At 57.0% G+C, this 20,105-nt stretch overlaps 1 protein-coding gene across 2 annotated transcripts in view; it reads left to right on the top strand.

Annotated features, from left to right (window-relative positions):
- Positions 1-19,632, top strand: part of BLACAT1 (BLACAT1 overlapping LEMD1 locus) — a 34,530-nt gene extending 14,898 nt beyond the window's left edge. Inside the window, exons 1-3 of one of the 2 annotated variants that reach the window (XM_053964012.1) lie at positions 3,429-3,505; positions 16,386-16,563; positions 17,263-19,632. In XM_053964012.1, the coding sequence (XP_053819987.1) occupies positions 16,426-16,527 (102 nt within the window). In that variant the 5' untranslated portion in view covers positions 3,429-3,505; positions 16,386-16,425 and the 3' untranslated portion in view covers positions 16,528-16,563; positions 17,263-19,632. Of the gene's footprint in view, positions 1-3,428; positions 3,506-16,385; positions 16,564-17,262 lie in introns of those variants that run through there. The other variant, XM_053964011.1, reaches the window with a different exon arrangement.
- Positions 19,633-20,105: the final 473 nt, after the last annotated feature.

Genomic DNA, 20,105 nt, shown 5'->3' on the forward strand with positions numbered 1-20,105 from the left:
ATTTGCTGCTCTGGCAAATCCAAATTCCGCCCTGGCTCCTGCGGTGTCTCCTGCCTCGCAGCCCAGACTTAATTACAGCTGGGGCGGCAGGAGCTGAAATATTTGTGACCAGGAATGTGCAAAAAGGCCCAGGAGGATCCTGTCAGCCAGGGCCTTACCTGGGTTCCTGAGCTGCTGCTGCCCTCTCCTAACGGGCTCCGTGGAAAAATTGATGGCAGGAATTGAGTGAGCAGGAACAGATCTGGGTCATTACCCCCTCCCTTCCCTCTCCCATCCTTCCACATGGAAATAAATCCGGAGGGATCGGCGCTCTGCAAAGGGCAGCGGGGCTGAGCAGAGGGATTTGGGGTTTGGGCTGGGACCCAGCACGCACAAGTTGTGATTTTGGGATCCTGGGGCCTCTCCAAGGGTCACTTCCCTGCTCAGGCTGGATTTGTGGGTTTGCAGAGCACCGAGGGGTCAAACAGAAATGAATTTATCCTGATTTTTTCATCTAGGTCTGGAGGATTTTTTTTTTCTTGGTACAAAGAAAAACCTTTTCACCTGAAATAATTCATGTGGGGAAGAGGGAAGGAGGGCTGGAAGTGGCACGCTGCTCCAGATGGAAAAGTGGGAAGGAGAGGTTGCAGCTCCTCCAGGCTGGTTTTGTGCCTGAAGCTGAGTGGGACAAACAAACTGGAGATGTAAAATATAAAATATCCCTCCTGGCTCCAACTTGTCCTGGGGGAACATTTCTGCAGCCTCAGGCACCGAGGAAAAGCCACTCCTGTGGGACTGCCCGCTGTGGGGACAGCGCTGTCCCCTCAGCAGCTCACCCGCCCCACTCTTCAAACAAAATTCCTGATGTAGGGAAAGCCTGGAATTCCCACTGGAAAAGGAAAACATCTCCTGGGCTCCTGGAGAGGGGTGGGCAGGAGCATCCCAATGGGAATAAAGCAAAGTGCAAAAGCAGCCAGGAATGAAAGATTTCTTTTCTTGGAGTAGCTCCACGCTGGATTCTGTGCTCTGCAAGGAGGTTGTGTGTGCACCTGGGAAATCAGGAGAGGTTTGGCCCTTCCCAAAGTGGATTTTCCATGGCTGCATCCTGGGGAAGGGAGCTGGGCTCTGCCTGCGGTGCTGCCGTGGCTGAATCCAGGGATTTCTGGGGCACATTTCCCTGGAATGCCTCCACAAAGGTGCTGGAGGTGCTGTGGTCTCACCCTCGGCTCCGCAGGGAAGCAGGGGAGCCCTGCTCTGCCGAGCTTTGCAGGATCTGGGGGGTTCCTCAGCTTCCCCCTTTTTATTCCTGGAAGATTTATCAGGAATTCTGCAAAGATTTGGGTTCTGTTCAAGCAGCTCTCAGTAGAAAATCGGGTGGTGATGAGAAAGCTGATTAAAATCCATAAATAACCCTGGAATCACCCCGTCCATGGGATGTGCAAGTGACAGACACCCAGCGCGCCTTCAGCTGCACCACAAATATTCCAGAGGTCTCTTTCCATGGGAGATGTTCCCATGAAACCAAAAAGTCTGGCTAGAACGAGGGAGAGGCTGGGAAATGACACGGTTACAATGACAAATATTCTCTAAATCCCCCATTCGTGATCCCGGGCGCCTCGGAAATGTGATTAGGAGATCTAATCTGGCTGGGCTGGAGCCACTTGTCAAAGACAGCTTGGAAATGGATCGTTGCCCAAGCTCTGCCTTGCGCTGCTCCCCAAAAAATCTGAGGGGTAAAGTTTAAAAATCCACCAGGAATTGGGGCCTGATGGGGCACGAGCCAGTCCGGGGCTGGGGAGGGGGAGCTGCAGCTGATCCCCCAAAACTGAGGCTGGTTCCACCTCCTTGGGATGCAACTGGTGTGGAGCTCAGTGGGAAACGAGGTGTTCCGGGCTCTGCTCTGGAGCGTCCATCCATCTGTCTGTCCATCTGTCCATCCCTCCTGTCCATCCCAGCTCTCGGGGAGGGGGTTTTGTGTCCATCTCTCATTAGGGGCAGCCCCGGACAGGCTCTGCACGTGTCCCGGGCTCTCCCCACACCTGGGCACGGGCAGGGAGTTGGGAAAAGCGGGAATGAGCCCCGGGAACGGCGCTGGGCTCTGGGGAGGATCCTCCTGAGCTCCAGTTTTGGGTGGTTTGATTTGGGCTCTGCCGTGTGGACACCCCAGGGGCCTCCCTGCTCCAGAGGCGATTCCCACTGGAGCCTCTCTGGGTGCCGCGGGAGCACCCAGGGATTGCTGGAAGTGAGCCGGAGAGGCAGGAGGGAGTGAGAGTTCAAAGGCACTCGAGGGCTTTTGGGAAGCTGGGATGGTTTCCGGGCAGTTGTCAGAGCATCCCGAATATCTCCCGGGGCTGGAAAAACCAGGATAAGCCCCCAGCGCCCCTGGATCCCCAGGGAGCGAGGCAGGGACCTGCTGAAGGCAGCAAAGCACTTTTTAAAGCATCGATCCGAGCGCTGGGGGTCTCCAAGGTGCGTTTGGTGCCCCTGCCCAGGGCTTCCCGCCGGGAATGTGCTGCCGGGGTCTGTGCTGCTCAAGCGTTGGCGTTTTTGGGGCAGCCTGGCTGGGTTGAGGGCTGTGGGGGTTTGGTGAGAGTCCCCAAACTCCCCCCGCGCCGTCCCCACCTCCCAACCTGCCCAAACCTCCCCTAAAGCAGCGCCTGGGACGAGGAGCACGGGGGAGGCTTTGAGCGTATCCAAGATACAGCGGATTTGGGCACCCTGTCAAATGTTCTCATTGTCTGACCCTTGTCCAGACGCCAGTAAAACCCTTTGGGAAATTCCCCCTCCGCCCAGCGCACCGGCTTTAATTACAGGAGAGGAATGCGAGGCGCAGAGCGCGGCTCCTCCCGCCCCTGCGCTTGGCTGAGCCCCGCGCGGATCCCCCAAAGTTTGGGATCCGCCAGGACGGGAGGGTTTTGGGGCCGCAGAGCAAGGGCAGGAGTGGGGTGAGCGCTGGGTGCTGGTGCCGCTGGGACATTCCCCGGGCCGCGGCGGTTTGTCCCGCTCCGTGGCGCGCTGGCAGCGGTGCCCGAGCAGCAGGACATGAGTAATCTCCATCCCACCGGGGGAGGCAGATCAAAGGCACCGGAGGAGATACAAGAGGTTTCTGCTTCACAGACCAGAGCGGCTGCAGTTCAATAGCGCCTTTGTTACCGGCCCTGCGGAGCCAGGGATGGAGAAATACCTGACCCCGCTCCCTCCCTCCCTCCTTCCCTCCCTCCCCGCTCCCCTCCCTCCGCTCCCAGCCCCTCGCCGCACAACCATCTCAGCCATGTGCCCGCGCAGCTCGGGGGTGGCAGCGACAGAAAAGCTTGGGGGGGTCCCAAAGAGCCCCCCCCACCCCCCAGTAAGGCTCGGAGCAGCGGGGTGACCCCCCCCACCCCCCCCGAGCAGCGCCGGGCACCCCCTGCCCCGGGGCTCGGGGAGGAGAGGACGGTGAGGGCGGTGCCACCGGGGCGCCGCCGTGCCAGCCCTGTCCCCGCTGGCACCGGGCCCTTCCCGCGGAGACCGTGCCACGCTGCCAAAGGTGAGCTCAGCGCGCTCGGCCGGCGGCTCCGGGCACTCCTGGGGTCCCTGCGGCGTGGACGGGGCACGGTGGCACTGGGATGGACGCGTGTCCCCGTGCTGCCTGTGCCCCGCCAGGTGCCACCTCCGCGGGAAGGCCTCGGGTGCCGCAGGGCCACGTCCTAAAGAGCCACGAAGGACAAAGTGGCAGACTTGTCGCTCTCCACGGTGGGACTGGGGCTGATCCAAAGGGATTGGGGCTGATCTGTAGGGACTGGGGCTGTTCCATAGGGTGTGGGAATGTTCCATAGGGATTAGGGCTGTCCCATAGGGACTGGGGGTGATCCATAGGGACTGGGCGTGATCCATAGAGACTGGGGGTGATCTATAGGGATTGGGGGTGATCCATAAGGACTGGGGCTGTTCCATAGGGTTTGGGGTTGTTCCATAGGGATTGAGGCCAATCCATAGGGACTGGTGGTGATCCATAGGGATTGGTGGTGATCCATAGGGATTGGGACTGTTCCATGGGGGTTGAGGCTGATCCATAGGGACTGGTGGTGATCCATAGGGACTGGGCGTGATCCATAGCATTTGGGGCTGTTCTGTAGGGATTGGGGCTGATCCTCAGGTATTGAGGCTGTTCCATAGGGATTAAGGGTGATCCATAGGGTTTGGGGCTGTTCCATAGGGACTGGGGGTGATCCATAGGGACTGGGGGTGATCCATAGGGCCTGGGGGTGGTGGGTGCTGGACACGCAGGGCAGGGACCCATGTGGGGGTCCTGGTGTGCCCCCCACACCTGGAGGATTCCCCTAAAGGTCTTTCCAGCGCAGCACCTGCTCCCAGTGATGGAATTTTGGGATGCTCCAGAGCAGCGCCGTGTTTTGGGATACCGGGGGGGGGGGGGGGGGGACACCATCCTGGGGAGGGGCTGGAGGGGCCCGTGGCCGTGTCACAGCTGGGGCACCCAGTGGCCCTTTCCCCTCGCCACTCAGGGGAGATAAAAGAGGGAAAACCTTGGGAAAACGCCAGCTCAGAGCTGCCCTGCGCTCCAGGAGCTCGCTTTGTAGGTCAAAGTCGTGTTCTCTGCTGCTGCAAACCACAGCAGAATCCCTCCCTGCCTCCATCCTGGCGCCGCAGAGAACGTGGAGCTCTGAGAGCCTGGAGCTCTGAGAACCTGGAGCTCTGAGAACCTGGGGTTTTGAGAGCCTGGAGCTCTGAGATCCTGGGGTTTTGAGAGCCTGGAGCTCTGAGAACCTGGAGCTCTGAGAACCTGGGGTTTTGAGAGCCTGGAGCTCTGAGATCCTGGGGTTTTGAGAGCCTGGAGCTCTGAGAGCCTGGATTTCTGAAAGCCTGGAGCTCTGAGAGCCTGGAGCTCTGAGAACCTGGAATTCTGAGAGCCTGGAGTTCTGAAAACCTTGGATTTCTGAGAGCCTGGAATTCTGAGAGCCTGGAGCTCTGAGAGCCTGGAGCTCTGAGATCCTGGGGTTTTGAGAGCCTGGAGCTCTGAGGGCCTGGAGCTCTGAGATCCTGGGTTTTGGAGAGCCTGGAGTGCTGAGAGCCTGGAGCTCTGAGAGCCTGGATTTCTGAAAACCTTGGATTTCTGAGAGCCTGGAATTCTGAAAGCCTGGAGCTCTGAGAGCCTGGAGCTCTGAGATCCTGGATTTCTGAGAGCCTGGAGCTCTGAGAGCCTGGATTTCTAAAAACCTTGGATTTCTGAGAGCCTGGAATTCTGAAAGCCTGGATTTCTGACATTCTGGAGCTCCGAGATACTGGATTTCTGAGAGCCTGGAGCTCTGAGTGTCGGGAGTTCTAAAAACCTTGGATTTCTGAGAATCTGGAGCTCTGAGATCCTGGATTTCCCAAGGGTTCCGGCCAGGAAGGGAATCTCCCACCCTGAGCTCATCAGCTCCCGGCAATTAACAAATTAACAGCCGCTGATGAACGCGGGGTCGTGGCAGGGGGAGGGAGCAGAGGCAGAGGCCGGAGCTCTCCCGGCGCCAACCTGGGCACCTCTGGTGCCACCCGAGGAGCTTCCCGCGGTGCGGAGAGCTTTTCCTGAAGGATCAGGGCCGTGTCCAGCTCCCGGCGGAGCTGCTGCCACCCTGAAACGCGTCACCTTGTCCCGAGCGCCTCTTTTGGTGGCTCCAGAGACGGAAACTCCCCCGAAAAGGCCCGGGGGGGGGAAGCGGCCGCGGGGGAGGAGGGTTGGCAGCCAGACCTTTCTTTGGGCCTTTGTCTGAGCCCACAAAGGCGGCTCTGTTGGGCGAACCTGGCCGAGCATCCGCCGCCCCTGCAGCCAGGTGAGCTCTGGGGGCAGCGGGGCCGCCGCGGGGCTGCAGCTCCCGCTCCTTTTGGTGGCCCTAAAAGTCAGATTCTCAAAAGGAAATCTGCAGGGTTTTCTTCTGCGGGGCAGGGTGAGGCTGCGCCCCGAGGTGAAACCCTAAAAAAATGGGATTTATCCCGCGGGCTCCAGCAGCTCCTCCTCGGAGAGGGATCTGTGGGATCTGCAGGTGGGAATTTGTGCGGCTCCAGGTTTGTGGGGCTTTGGTGGGATTCTGGAAAGCGGCACAGAGGAAAGGATGCCAGGTGCTGCCAGGGATGAGGTGGGGCCGTGGCCAGGACGCCTGGAGAGGGGAAAATCAACCATTCCATGCTGCTCCCCGGGCACGCTGCCGGGAATTCCAGCCGTGGCACCGCGGTTTGAAGCTGGCCCTGCAATCCCAGCTCCTCGCAGGGAGCGGGGTCCTGGTCCCGGGGTCGGCTCCTGCTGAGACAGGGAACGTTCCAGGCTGGGGTCGCTCCTCCTGACCTGTGGATAACCCAGGAGAAGCCACCCCGTGGTGCTGAGGGGGGTTTGGGGTGGGAGCCCAGCCTGGTTTTGGGGTGGGAGCCCGGCCTGGTTTTGGGGTGGGAGCCCGGCCTGGTTTTGGGATGGTTACCAACCCTGGTTTTGGGGTGGGAGCCCAGTCTGGTTTTGGGGTGGGAACACAGCCTGGTTTTGGGATGGTTACCAACCCTGGTTTTGGGATGAGAACCTAGCATGGTTTTGGGATGGTTACCAACCCTGGTTTTGGGGTGGGAACCAACCCTGGTTTTGGGATGAGAATCTAGCATGGTTTTGGGATGGGAACCAACCCTGATTTTGGGGTGGGAGCCCAGCCTGGTTTTGGGGTGGGAACCAACCCTGGTTTTGGGGTGGGAGCCCAGCCTGGTTTTGGGATGGTTACCAACCCTGGTTTTGGGGTGGGAGCCCAGTCTGGTTTTGGGGTGGGAACCAACTCTGGTTTTGGGATGGGAACCAACCCTGGTTTTGGGGTGGGAGCCAACTCTGGTTTTGGGATGAGAACCTAGCATGGTTTTGGGATACTTACCAACCCTGGTTTTGGGGTGAGAGCCCACCCTGGTTTTGGGGTGGGAGCCAACTCTGGTTTTGGGATGAGAACCTAGCATGGTTTGGGGATAGTTACCAATGCTGGTTTTGGGGTGAGAGCCCAGCCTGGTTTTGGGGTTGTGCTCCCAGCTGGTCACGGGAAGGGAGGACAGCTTATCCCAAAGAGCTGTTTTTCCCCCCATTCTCCTTTCCCTTTTCCCCAGTACCGCTGCCTCATCCCGGCTGAGCCCTCTGCTGTGGTTTATGGCTTTTTATTCCTATGTGATTGCTTTCCCGAACTCATGTAGGGCGAAAAGCCATGGGCTACACAGAGGAGGGACTCCACCTTCCAGGCACCTCTGCACCGACTCCCCGAGCCCCTTTGGAGCTGCTCGGATTTATCTGGGTCCAACAACGAGTGAAAGGGGGCACTGAAGCCTTGCAGGGCTTTAGCGGAGGGGTGGGGACACAAAAGGCGCCCCCGGGGCCGTCCCCATTCAGCACCTCCATTCAGGGAGGTTTTTTTTGGGGTTTTTTTTTTTTTTTTTTTTTTTTTTTTTTGGCATTTTGGAACTTTTCCCACACGGTTCAAAGCATCCCCACCTGCTTCCCCCGGAACAAAAGCGCCAGGAAGAGGCCAAGGGCATTTCCAAGGGCAGTCCCGAGGGCTGTGGGCGCTGCCCAGGTGGTGGCAGCAGCCCTGAGCTGGGGGAGAAGGGGGTTCAGGGAGCCTTGGGCACCTCAGCCCAAACAGAGCTGGGGCCACCCGGGTTGTGGCGGGCAGGGACTGTCCCCACAGCTCCCAGGAGGCCGTGGCCTGGCCGGTGTCACGAGGGTGGTGAGGGGAGGAGGTGGCCACGAGCAGGGGAGGAGGACGGGTTTAATTCCAGGGCAGGGCTTAGCAAATCGGGACCTGTAAATGTGCAAAGGCAAAGTCTGCCGGGTCTGGGGAGTGGGAGAGGAGGGGGGTGCTGCAGATCCCACCCCACAGACCCCATTTACACAGATCCCACCCCACAGACCCCATTCCTGCAGATCCCACCCCACAGACCCCATTCCCGCAGATCCCACCCCACAGACCCCATTTACACAGATCCTACCCCACAGACCCCATTTACACAGATCCTACCCCACAGACCCCATTTACACAAACCCCACCCCACAGATCCCACCCCACAGACCCCATTTACACAGATCCCACCCCACAGACCCCATTTACACAGATCCCACCCCACAGATCCCATTTACACAAACCCCAACCCACAGATCCCACCCCACAGACCCCATTCCCGCAGATCCCACCCCACAGACCCCATTCCCACAGATCCCACCCCACAGACCCCATTCCTGCAGATCCCACCCCACAGACCCCATTTACACAGATCCCACCCCAGAGATCCCACCCCACAGACCCCATTTACACAGATCCCACCCCACAGATCCCATTCCCACAGATCCCACCCCACAGACCCCATTCCTGCAGATCCCACCCCACAGACCCCATTTACACAGATCCCACCCCACAGATCCCATTCCCACAGATCCCACCCCACAGACCCCATTTACACAGATCCCACCCCACAGATCCCACCCCACAGACCCCATTCCCACAGATCCCACCCCACAGATCCCATTCCCACAGATCCCACCTCACAGACCCCATTTACACAAACCCCATCCCACAGACCTCATTCCCATGGACCCCACCCCACAAATCCCACCCCACAGACCCCATTTACACAAACCTCACCCCACGGACCCCCTTCCCACAGACCCCACCCCATTCCCGCAGCCCCCACCACCTCCAGGACCACCCCACCAACCCTGTGGGGTTTCACCCCCCCTCGCCAAGCAGGAAACGAGCAATTTCTCTCTTCTTTAGTTTTCCTTTTCTCACTTCCTGAGCTTTGACTCATTTGGTGTCAGGCTTTCAAGTTTATTTCACCAGCCAGGAATGCATCTTTAAAAATAATAGTCCTTGGAGAAAAAGGAAAAAAAAAAAAAAAAGGAAAAAAAGCTGAGGTTCAGCTGTAATCCCATGACTCAAGGAGGTGTGGAAGGAAGAAAATCATGAAATCCCATGAGTTCCAACAATGAGAGCAGGAGAGCTGGCACATAAATCATCAAAATCAAACACCATCCGTCCAAATGAAAGGAATTAAGCCAATCTCGCCGGGCTGTTTTAATTATTTTTTAATGAGGATTTGCTCATTCAGAAAATTCACCCGTGACAATGCCCGCCCCGAGGCATTCAGGGGGACGCGCTTGGCTTGGCCCCTCCGCCCCCGCCGCGGGGCTGCTCCAAACGGGATCGGGATCCTGGAATGAGGGTGCCGAGGAGAGGAGAGCGGGGCCAACCAACCAAAACCAGCTCGGGTTTGGCCGTTTTGCTTCCTTGCACCCCAAAGCCTCGTGGTGGGGAAGCAAAATCCTCTCCCCGCTGCCGCCTCGGGGATCCCTGGAATGATTTGGTGTGAAAGGGACCTTAAAGCTCGTCCCAAATTGCTCCAAGCCCTGTCCAACCCCACCTTGGGCACTTCCAGGGATGGGGTAACCCCAAATATCCTGTCTGATGTTTTGGGGTCTGCTGTGGGCCAAGCAGCTCCGGGCAGGAATTTTGGTGATCTCTGATGCCCTGGGAATGGCTCTCACTGCTTTTATTGGATTGATTTTTCCTTTGGCAAGGCAGGAACGAGGCAGGGAAGGGATGGAGGGAGCTGGGAGGGGAGGAAAGGACTGGGCACACTGGTGGGGTGACTGGTGGGATCTGCAGTCTGGTGGGATCTGCGGGAATGGGGTCTGTGGGGTGGGATCTGCGGGAATGGGGTCTGTGGGGTGGGATCTGTGTAAATGGGGTCTGTGGGGTGGGATCTGCAGGAATGGGGTCTGTGGGGTGGGATCTGCGGGAATGGGGTCTGTGGGGTGGGATCTGCGGGAATGGGGTCTGTGGGGTGGGATCTGGTGACCTCGTGCCAAATCTGGTGTTGGCTGCCAGCCCTATTTCCTTCCCCCAGGGCTTTTACAGAGAGATTTAGAGAGATTTAACTCGGGGTTTCCAGTCAGGGGCTCCCAGGAGCCCCATTCCACAAACCCCATTCCACAAACCTGTTCCTGCAGATCCCATCCCACAAACCCCGTTCCTGCAGATCCTACCCCACAAACGCCATCCCAGAGACCCCATTCCCGCAAATCCCATCCCACAGACTCCATCCCTGCAGATCCCATCTCACAGACCCCATTCCACTGATCCCATCCCACTGACTCCATTCCTGAAGATCCTGCTCCTGCACATCCCACCCCACAAACCCCACCCCACAGACCCCATTCCCGCAAACCCCATCCCATAGACCCCATTCCTGCACATCCCACCACCCAAACCCCACCCCACAGACCCCATTCCCGCAAACTCCACCCCATTTACCCCATTCCTGCAGATCCCACCCCACAAACCCCATTCCTGCAGATCCCATCCCGCAGACCCCATCCCAGAGAGGGTTCCCCGAGCGCCCCTCGAACGTTCCCAGGAAATCCCCGGGAGCAGAAATCCTTGGCAGGGCCCCTTGGCAAAGCTCCATCGGTCCGAGGAGAAGCCCCCAGAGCCAGGTGAGCCCCCAGGTGAGCCCCCAGCTCCAGGTGAGCCCCCAGTGCCAGGTGTGAGCCCCCAGTGCCAGGTGAGCCCCCAGGTGAGCCCCCAGTGCCAGGTGTGAGCCCCCAGTGCCAGGTGAGCCCCCAGTGCCAGGTGTGAGCCCCCAGTGCCAGGTGAGCCCCCAGGTGAGCCCCCAGTGCCAGGTGAGCCCCCAGGTGAGCCCCCAGTGCCAGGTGTGAGCCCCCAGCTCCAGGTGAGCCCCCAGCCCGGGCTGGCATCACCTCCCGGGCACCTTTCCTGTAGCGCCAGGGCAGAGCTCAGCCAAGCCCGCGGCTGCCCCGGGGGATAAACCACTCCGGGCAGCACAGGAAAAGCGGGATCGGGCGGGAATTTTCAAAGGATCTTGGAGAATTCGGCAAGGGGAATATTTCCCTGGTTTTCAAAAAGCGGCCATGGAAATTCCAGAGCATCCCAGCGCCGGGCTGGAAGGAGATGGAGCAGGAGACGCTCCAAGGCGTTCCCGGCTGGTTCTGTCCCCAAAAACACCCAAAAAAGGCAAATTGTGAGCAGCCGGACCCCTCCAGCAATCCCAGATCCTTCCTGGGCTCTCAGGAGAGATGATGGAGAGCGCTAATTACAGCTAATGAGCGCCGGGAGGGAGGGAGGCACCCCCGTGCGGGCTCCCGCCGGGATCTGAGCTCGGAGCATCCCAAAACCGGGAGAGGCTCGGGCTTGTCCTGCCAGGAGCGGGAATTGTCCCGACACGGAGCCCCCCGAGCTGCCACAGCAGCCGCTGGGGGCAGCAGCCAAAATTTTGGCTCGGGAATGTGCGGGCATGGAGCACCAACTCCCAAATTCTGCCCAAAACATGGAATGTGGAGGCACAGGGGCAGCAGTTCCTAAATTCAACCCAAATTTTGGAATGTGCAGGTACGGGGACAGCAGTTCCCCAATTCAGCCCAAATTTTGGAATGTGCTGGCACAGAGGCAGCAGCTCCCCAGATTCAGCCCAAATTTTGGAATGTGCTGGCACAGAGGTAGCAGCTCCCAAATTCAGCCCAAATTTTGGAATGTGCAGGCACAGGGGCAGCAGCTCCCAAATTCTGCTGAAAATTTGACTCAGAAATGCGCGGGCATGGAGCACCAGCTCCCAAATTTTGACTCAGGAATGCGCGGGCACAGAGGCAGCAGCTCCCAAATTCCACCCAAATTTTGGAATGTGCAGGCACAGGGGCAGCAGTTCCCAAATTCCACCCAAATTTTGGAATGTGCAGGCACAGGGGCAGCAGTTCCCAAATTCCACCCAAATTTTGGAATGTGCAGGCACAGAGGCAGCAGCTCCTCAGATTCAGCCCAAATTTTGGAATGTGCTGGCACAGAGGTAGCAGCTCCCAAATTCAGCCCAAATTTTGGAATGTGCAGGCACAGGGGCAGCAGTTCCCAAATTCCACCCAAATTTTGGAATGTGCTGGCACAGAGGTAGCAGCTCCCAAATTCAGCCCAAATTTTGGAATGTGCAGGCACAGGGGCAGCAGCTCCCAAATTCCGTCCGGGATTAGGACGGGGAGTGCAGGGAAGCAGCAGCACCTTCCCGCTGGGTCACCCAGCCCGGCCGCTTCCAGTGCCAGGGGATAATTTGGGGGAAGAGTGCCAATTATGAATATTTTAATTACAGCCAGATGATAATGAGCAGAAAAGCTGAGTTTTTCATCAAAGCTGCGGCCCTGTGGGACACCCAGCCCCTCGGGGAGGGTTGGTGCTCACACGGGATTTTCCAGGGGGGAATGATGCTCAGCAGGAGCCTGGGGGGGGGCGGTTTGGAGCTCAATCCTGGCTCAGGATGCTCGGAGAAAAACCAGGAAATTAAAATCCACGTTAAATCCCAAATCCTCGACCTGGGTTTGATCCGTGCCCGGGTGTGAGGTGTCGTTGTTGGATGTTTTGTCCGGCGCTGAACCCACCCCAAATCTGGGCTTTTGGGAAAAGCTGGGGGACGCTTTGCACTGACAATTCACCTGTGGGACAATGAAAAAAAAAAAAAAAAGAGACAAAAAAAGACACAAATCTGGGAATTATTTATCCAGCTCTGCCCTGGGTGGGGAATTAGGGCTGCACCGGTTGTGCCACCGAGCATCTTCCTCCTCCTCCTCCTCCTCCTCTCGGCTGCCTGGGAATGGATTATTTAGGAACTGGTGAGGCCACCGGTGCTGAGTCAGCCCCGAGCTAATGAACACCCCGGCTGCCCATTTGAAATTTATTGCACCTATTAATTACAACCATTAGCTGCAGCCAGTGAAATTTTTATAATGAGGACCCTGGCGACTTTGCCTCGCTAGCAGCAAATTAACTGTGTGGGGGGAAGAATCAATGGCATCAGCAGACTTTACAGAAGCGATGTTTTAATTAGCGATTCTCTGCAAACATGCCAGGCAACATCTTCTCCCTTCATTATCTCCCCTTAAAGGGATGGTGCTGCTTTTCAGGTCGGTTTTATCCCCTCCTCTGGCTCCTCTGTTGGATTTTTCATGCTCGGCTGCTCATTAGAGAAGCTTTGAAGTGGGGTTTGGCTCAGGACTGGTTGTAAGCAGCGAAATGTCCGAGTTTTTTTGGTTTATTTTTGTTTTTTTTTTTTTTTTTTTTTTTTTTTTTGGAGGGCAAGGAGGGAGGAAATAAAAAGCCAGGCGAGGAAATAATGGGTTTGAAAAGTTGGCTGGAAAAAAAATGTTAAATTGGATGGATTTTGGGGCTGGGAGGAGGAGGATGAGTGTGGGGAAGGGGTTGTGTCCACACAGGGAGAGGATGTCCCAGCAGAGAGTTCTGGGAGGCAGGAGCTGAACTTTGGATGCTTAAAAATCAAAGGAACGAAAAATCCCAGGCAAAACTCTGTGCATGGAGCATCCCCATCACCCAGAAAACCCCAGGATTCAGCAGCGAATCCCTGCAAGGCCCAGCCGTGACTCTTCCACGGGTGTTCTGCTCAGTGGATTTGATGATCCCAAAGTCATCAGTTCCTCCTAAAATTTTTGGCCGTGGATGTGGCCGTGGGTATGGACGGAGCAGTTATCAGGAAAGGCAAATAATTTTTTTTTTCCTTTCCGTTTCATCGCAAATAATTTAATTCCATTCTGCTCCCTGCAAGAGACACAGCCCGGATTTCCACTGCAAATAATCTGCTTTCCCAAGGCAAGAGCCCGGCGCGCTGGCAGCAAAAGGCAGCTCTGAAACCCGGGGGTTCGAATGCAAAACTTGTTTTTTTTTCCTCAACAGATTCCCTAAAAAGTTAATTCGAGGGCATCTCCCAGAAATAGGAAAGCTGAGGGAGAAAAATCAGCTGGAATGGGAGGTCCTGGTGCCTGAGCATCCCACCAGGGGCTGGCGGCCACTGCTGTCACCTGGGAGTGTCACCAGAGCCGAGCCACCCCTGCTGCCCTTCCCTCCTGGAGCCGGGAGCTTCCCGGCAAACCCCAGGGAAATGGGAATTGCTGGGTTAAGGAACAGACTCGGTCCAGCTGCCTCAGAAAGACATTTTTCCGGGCTCAGGGAAAGTGACATTATGAAAGCGAGCGTGCTGATTGCAGACAGCTCCCAATTCATCACTGTGACAGTGACAAACATGGCCCGGGGTTATGCAGTTGACTGAAGAGAATTCTCCAGCTTTACATTTTTAATGCTCCACTCATTTTCTCGGCTGCAGCCGAGTTTTATCCCGAGGATCTTCTCCCTTGAATGGAAAGGGCAGCGCGGGGCTGGGGAGCCTGCCCAGCCCTTGCAAATCAGCCAGGGCTTGCCCAAGCCAGCTCGTTTCATTTTTTTTCATTATTCCTTGCTCCTCCACGATCCCTTTTTCCACCTTTTCAAGGGGAACAGGAGCGTCAGCCTCAGCTGGGCTGCCTCCATTCTCCGGGGCTCATTCATCATTGTCCCCTGCCTGAATGGGAGGCAGAGGGTCAGCCTGAAAAGCCGGAGCGCTACAAACCCCTCGAAATATCTCAATAGGGCCCTCATGGGGTCCCAGCCAGACCCCCCAGGCTCTCGGGGTGGTTTTGTGTCTGCAAAAAGGGGGGGGACGGGGACGTGGGGTGACACAGGGCACCCCTGGGGACCTGCCTGGGAGGTCTGGGACTTTTCTGGGAATTAAGGAGAGCGTTGTTTAATTTGATTATTAAACGGCCCCCGGGGCGAGGAGAGGATGGGCCAAAGCCGGGTTAGGCAGCGCCGGAGCAGCCCCCACCCTCGTCCCTGTCCCCACCTCCCCTTCCCTTCCCTGCTCCAGCTGGGATGTGAGCGGCCCCCTCTGTCCCCCCTTATCCCCCTCTGTCCCCTCGGGTCCCCCCCAGCCCCCTCGGGCCCCTCGGCCCCAGCCGCTCCCCCGCAATTCGCACAAAAAGCGGCGGCACAAGGGGGACGCGGGAGCCGCGGCAGTGCGGGGCAGCCTCTCCGAGCGGGTTCCTCGAACCTCTTCCCCCTCCTTTGTGCGGGGCAGCCTCTCCGAGCGGGTTCCTCGAACCTCTTCCCCCTCCTTTGTGCGGGGCAGCCTCTCCGAGCGGTTCCTTGAACCCCTCCCCGCTGCTCTGTGCGGGGCAGCCTCTCCGAGCGGGTTCCTCGAACCTCTGCCCGCTGCTCCGTGCGGGGCAGCCTCTCCGAGAGGGTTCCTCGAACCTCTGCCCGCTGCTCCGTGCGGGGCAGCCTCTCCGAGAGGGTTCCTCGAACCCCTCCCCGCTGCTCTGTGCGGGGCAGCCTCTCCGAGCGGGTTCCTTGAACCTCTTCCCCCTCCTTTGTGCGGGGCAGCCTCTCCGAGCGGGTTCCTCGAACCCCTCCCCGCTGCTCTGTGAGCTCCAGAGGTGCCCCCATTGAATTTGGGAGCCCCCAGACAGGTACCCAGATGGCCGCGGACGGCAGGAGGGAATTCAAAGCCATCTTTGGGGCTTTGTGCTGCAGCTGGGCCCCTCCGAAAGGGGGACAAGGGGAGGGCGGGGATGTGGCGTCGCCCCCCGGCGTTGTCACCGCTGTCACCGATGGGGCTCCACCTGCTCTGGCGGCTTCATCTCCTCCCAGCTGGCCCTGCTGGGAATCGGGGCTGCTCCAAACCCCTCCAGGGCTGTGGGATGGGGAAAGGGGGGGATCCCCCGAGCCTGGGGAGGTGGCAGTGCCCCAGACCCTGCGGGCTGCCCTCGGCCCTCGTGCCCATGTCGCCGATGGGATCCGATCCTGAGTCCAGGCTCCCCCTGAGCGCCAGCGCTGCACTCCTGGGGCAAAATCATCGGCAAAGCGCACAGGAGGTTATCCAGGGAAGCTTCCAGCCCTGGGAGTGCCCAAGGCCGGCTTGGACGGGGCTTGGAGCACCCTGGGATGGTGAAAAAGTTGTCCCTGCCCATGGCAGGGGTGGCACTGGATGGGCTTTAAGGTCCCCCCCAACCCAAACCAGTGTGGGAGTCTGTGATTTGATGAAAAGCTGAGAATTGAAGCAGCGAGCGAAGGAAGCTTTGCCTTCAGACAGCACTTCTGGGAGGATTTGTTATTTATTTAAAGCCCCCCAGCCTTGCATTTGCATAATTACACTTTGCAGCTGTTGGGCCGTGGCGTGGGCTGGGCCTTGGGGCGTTATTTTATCTGCAAAAAAAACGGACACAAAGAGGGGAAAGAAATTCGGTCCCAGCTGAGCTTTTTGTGCTGGAGCCGCCGGTGCTGCCCCTGGACCGGGGCAATCCCGGGAATTTGGAAGGGAAGGGAAGGGAAGGGAAGGGAAGGGAAGGGAAGGGAAGGGAAGGGAAGGGAAGGGAAGGGAAGGGAAGGGAAGGGAAGGGAAGGGAAGGGAAGGGAAGGGTGTCCCAGCCCAAGGTGATGCCCCAGTTTTGGGATTCTGGGGCTCTGCTCCCCACCCTCCCTCCTGCCCCTGCACCCCCCGCCGCTGCCCTGCCTCCTCTCCCTGTCCCCCTCCAGGTCTCCCGGAGTCGCTCCCGAGCCTCTCCAGCTCCGGGTGATGCCCCAGTTCACCTTCGCCTGTTTCTGTGGCCTCCACGGCTTCTGCAAGATGAAGAGGAAGAAGGAAGAGGCCGGCGGGGGGCAGGAGACGGCCGTGTGAGGAGCAGCCCCGCCCGGGACCCCTCCTGTCCCCTCGGTGCGCCGGGACTGCCGGGGGAACCTCGGGTGCCTCCTTCTCACCTCTCCGAGGAGCAGCTCCCAGCTCACCTCTGCCTGCCCTGCCTGGGGGTGTCCGGGGGGGTTCTGGGGGGCTCAGGGGCTGATCCGAAGTGTCCGGGGTGGTGCTTGGCAGGGGAAGGGGAGCTGAGTGATCAGGGGCTGGGGGAGCACGGGGAGAGCTGCGAGATCTGCTCAGTTATCCCGTAGATTCTCCATTTATCCCATAGATTCTCCATTTATCCCATAGATTCTCCATTCATCCCACAGATTCTGCATTTGTCCCTCAGATTCTCTCATCCCACAGATTCTCCCATTTATCCCCCAGATTCTCCCATTTATCCCGCAGATTCTCCAGTTATCCTGTAGCTTCTCCATTTATCCCACAGATTCCTTCCCTCAACCCACAGATTCCCCGTTTATCCCACACATTCTCCACTTATCCCCCATATTCTCCATTTATCCCCCATATTCTCCATTTATCCCCCATATTCTCCATTTATCCCCCAGATTCCCTCCCTCATCCCACAGATTCTCCATTTATCCTATAGGTTCTCCATTTATCCCCCATATTCTCAACTTATCCCCCATATTCTCCATTTATCCCCCAGATTCTCCCATTTATCCCACATATTCTCCCATTTATCCCCCAGATTCTCTCATTATTTCCTCTCCCCAGGCTCCCCGAGGCAGAACCGGAGCCCGCCCTGACCTTGCCAAGGATGTCACCCAGGTGTCACCCAGGTGTCACCCAGGTGTCACCCAGATGTCACCCAGGTGTCACCCAGGAGCCGCTGCCACCCTGCCCGGCCACCCCGCCCCTCCCTCATCCCGCTGGGAGCGACAATTCCCTCCTGATCCAGCCCAGCTCCAGCAATTCCCAGCAGAGAGAGGCGGAAAAGTCCCAAAAACCGGCCCAGAGCTCGTCCTTGCCGGAGCCGGACGGTGCGAGGTGCAGCTCGTCCTCCCCATCCCGGATCCTGCCGGAATTCCTACAAATCCCTGGGCACGGATCCCGCCGGAATTCCTACAAATCCCTGGGCACGGAACCTGCTGGAATTCCTACAAATCCCTGGGCACAGAACCTGCTGGAATTCCTACAGATCCCTGGGCCACGGATCCCCCCAGAATTCCTACAAATCCCTGGGCACGGAACCTGCCGGAATTCCTACAAATCCTTGCCACAGATCCCGCCGGAATTCCTGCAAATCCTTGCCATGGATCCCCCCAGAATTCCTACAAATCCCTGGGCACGGATCCCCCCAGAATTCCTACAAATCCCTGGGCACGGAACCTGCTGGAATTCCTACAAATCCCTGGGCCACGGATCCTGCTGGAATTCCTAAAAATCCCTGCCACGGATCCCCCCAGAATTCCTACAAATCCCTGGGCCACGGATCCCCCCAGAATTCCTACAAATCCCTGCCACGGATCCCGCCGGAATTCCTACAAATCTCTGGGCCATGGATCCTGCTGGAATTCCTATAAATCCCTGCACCACGGATCCTGCTGGAATTCCTACAAATCCTTGCCACAGATCCCCCCAGAATTCCTACAGATCACTGGGCCACGGATCCTGCTGGAATTCCTGCAAATCCCTGGGCCACGGATCCCCCCAGAATTCCTACAAATCCCTGCGCCACGGATTCCACACGTTCATGGAAGGAGCCTCCAGCTCCTCGGGAAGGCAGAAAGATGAATTTGTTCCCAGCAGCAATAATCCTTTTTTCATCCCATCACACCAAGCTTCCCTCGGAGCTGCCCTGCTCACGTTCCCACCGGGAATTTGGGGTGCGTGCCCCCAGGCAGGGCAATTCCCGCATCCTGGTGGCAGCCAGGAGATTAAAAAAAAAAAACAAAAAACCAAAACAAACAAAAAAAAACAAGCAAAAAATCCCTTTTAAAATCTTTTTTTTTTCCCCAGAAAATCACCAGGTCAAAGCTGTCCCTTCTCCCTTCCACGGGGAGGATTTTCTTCCAGGTATTCCCAGTCTTCCTATAGACCAAAATAATTTGTGGCTGCCCCAAAAATCGGTGTTTTTCGCGAATGTTATGCCAAGGACGAAGCTCCAGGTGGGCTCAGGGAATTTCTTGTTGCTTTGGGAAAACGCTGACTTTGTTCTGTTCCTATTTTTGCACATCAGCATCCCCAGCGCTGCCCTTGGCGAGGACAATTTGGGATCAGCTCTGGGCCAAAAAAAAAACCCCACCAAAATGCAAGGAAGTTGGTGGAACTCCAAGGGCATTTCCTGAATGTAACTTTATTTTTGCACAAGGATTTGTGGTGGCCGCACGAGGGATGCATTTAAGAATTTAAACAAGTTGGGATTAATCCCTGCTCTGGAAATGATCAGGGGTGTAAAGATAAGGGTGGAATTCCAGCCTGGTTTTATTCCAGGATAAATCCAGAGGGACAATCCGACACTGAGATACGTAGAAAAATATTAATTACAGAGAAACGAGCTTGGACTGACTCCCATCCCGCAGATTTCTCCCGTTTCTCCAGGTTTTTCCTATGCAAAAACACACAAAAAACCAGCAAAAACAAAGCCAGCTCAGCAGCAGGTCTTGACTCAACAAAGCCCGGCTTAAACCTGAGGCTTCGCCTCGGGATTTTGCTCCACGCCATCGATTTTCCTGATTCCAGCCTGGATCGATCCCTGGCAAGGAGGGAAAGGCACAGAACCCTCCTTGCAGCCTCTCCTGACACGGATCCAAGCATTCAATCTCTTTTTATTGTCCTTTTTTTTAAATCCCTGCTGCCCGGATTTCTTCGGGAAAGGACTCCCAAGATGTTCCTCGGGAGTCTCCCGGCCCCAGGAGCCATAGGAATCTGTACTGTACATTTATTTTTTGGGGAATTTTTTTTTTTTTGGGGTGGAGGGGAGGAGGGAAAAATAAATGTGGCATTTGTAAATAAGCACAGGCATCTTTCACGCACAGAGCAGAGCGCTTCCTATAGGAATTCCTATGCCGGAAGGATTAATAAATAATAAATCAAATAAATCAATAAATAAAAATAAATAAATAAATAAAATATTTATGATAATTTTCGGAGTGTGGGTTTTATGGTCATTTGGAGCTGAGGGGTTTTGCTCCCTCTTTTTCTTGGCTGGCTCTTCAAAACCAACCCCAAAATTCGCCCTTCAAAAAAAGGCCTGAAGTGCAAATTCCCGATGTTTGGGAATGGGATGGATGTGGGGAAGGGGTTGTTAGGGCATAAACCAACCCCACACAATTCCTGGGATGTCAGGAAAGCTCCCAGCCAAAGGCTTTGGAAGTCAGGTGGGAAAAAATCCCAACGGGTTAATTTGAGGAATTAATAACTGGGCTCCATCCTAACGAGCATCGCTGGGATTTATCGTTCCCCTGGAGGATTTTTTTTTTCCGTGGTCCATCGTCTCCTGGGGTGCTCCCCCTTCCCAGCAGGATTTGGGGAATCTCCCCGTCTCCCGTCCACCTCCAAACTCAAAACCCCAAACCCTGAAATCCTCCCCCCGTGCCGAACCGCACCCCTGCCTA

The sequence above is a fragment of the Vidua chalybeata genome, chromosome 24, assembly GCF_026979565.1.
Source record: "Vidua chalybeata isolate OUT-0048 chromosome 24, bVidCha1 merged haplotype, whole genome shotgun sequence".
Taxonomy (NCBI): Eukaryota; Metazoa; Chordata; class Aves; order Passeriformes; family Viduidae; genus Vidua; species Vidua chalybeata.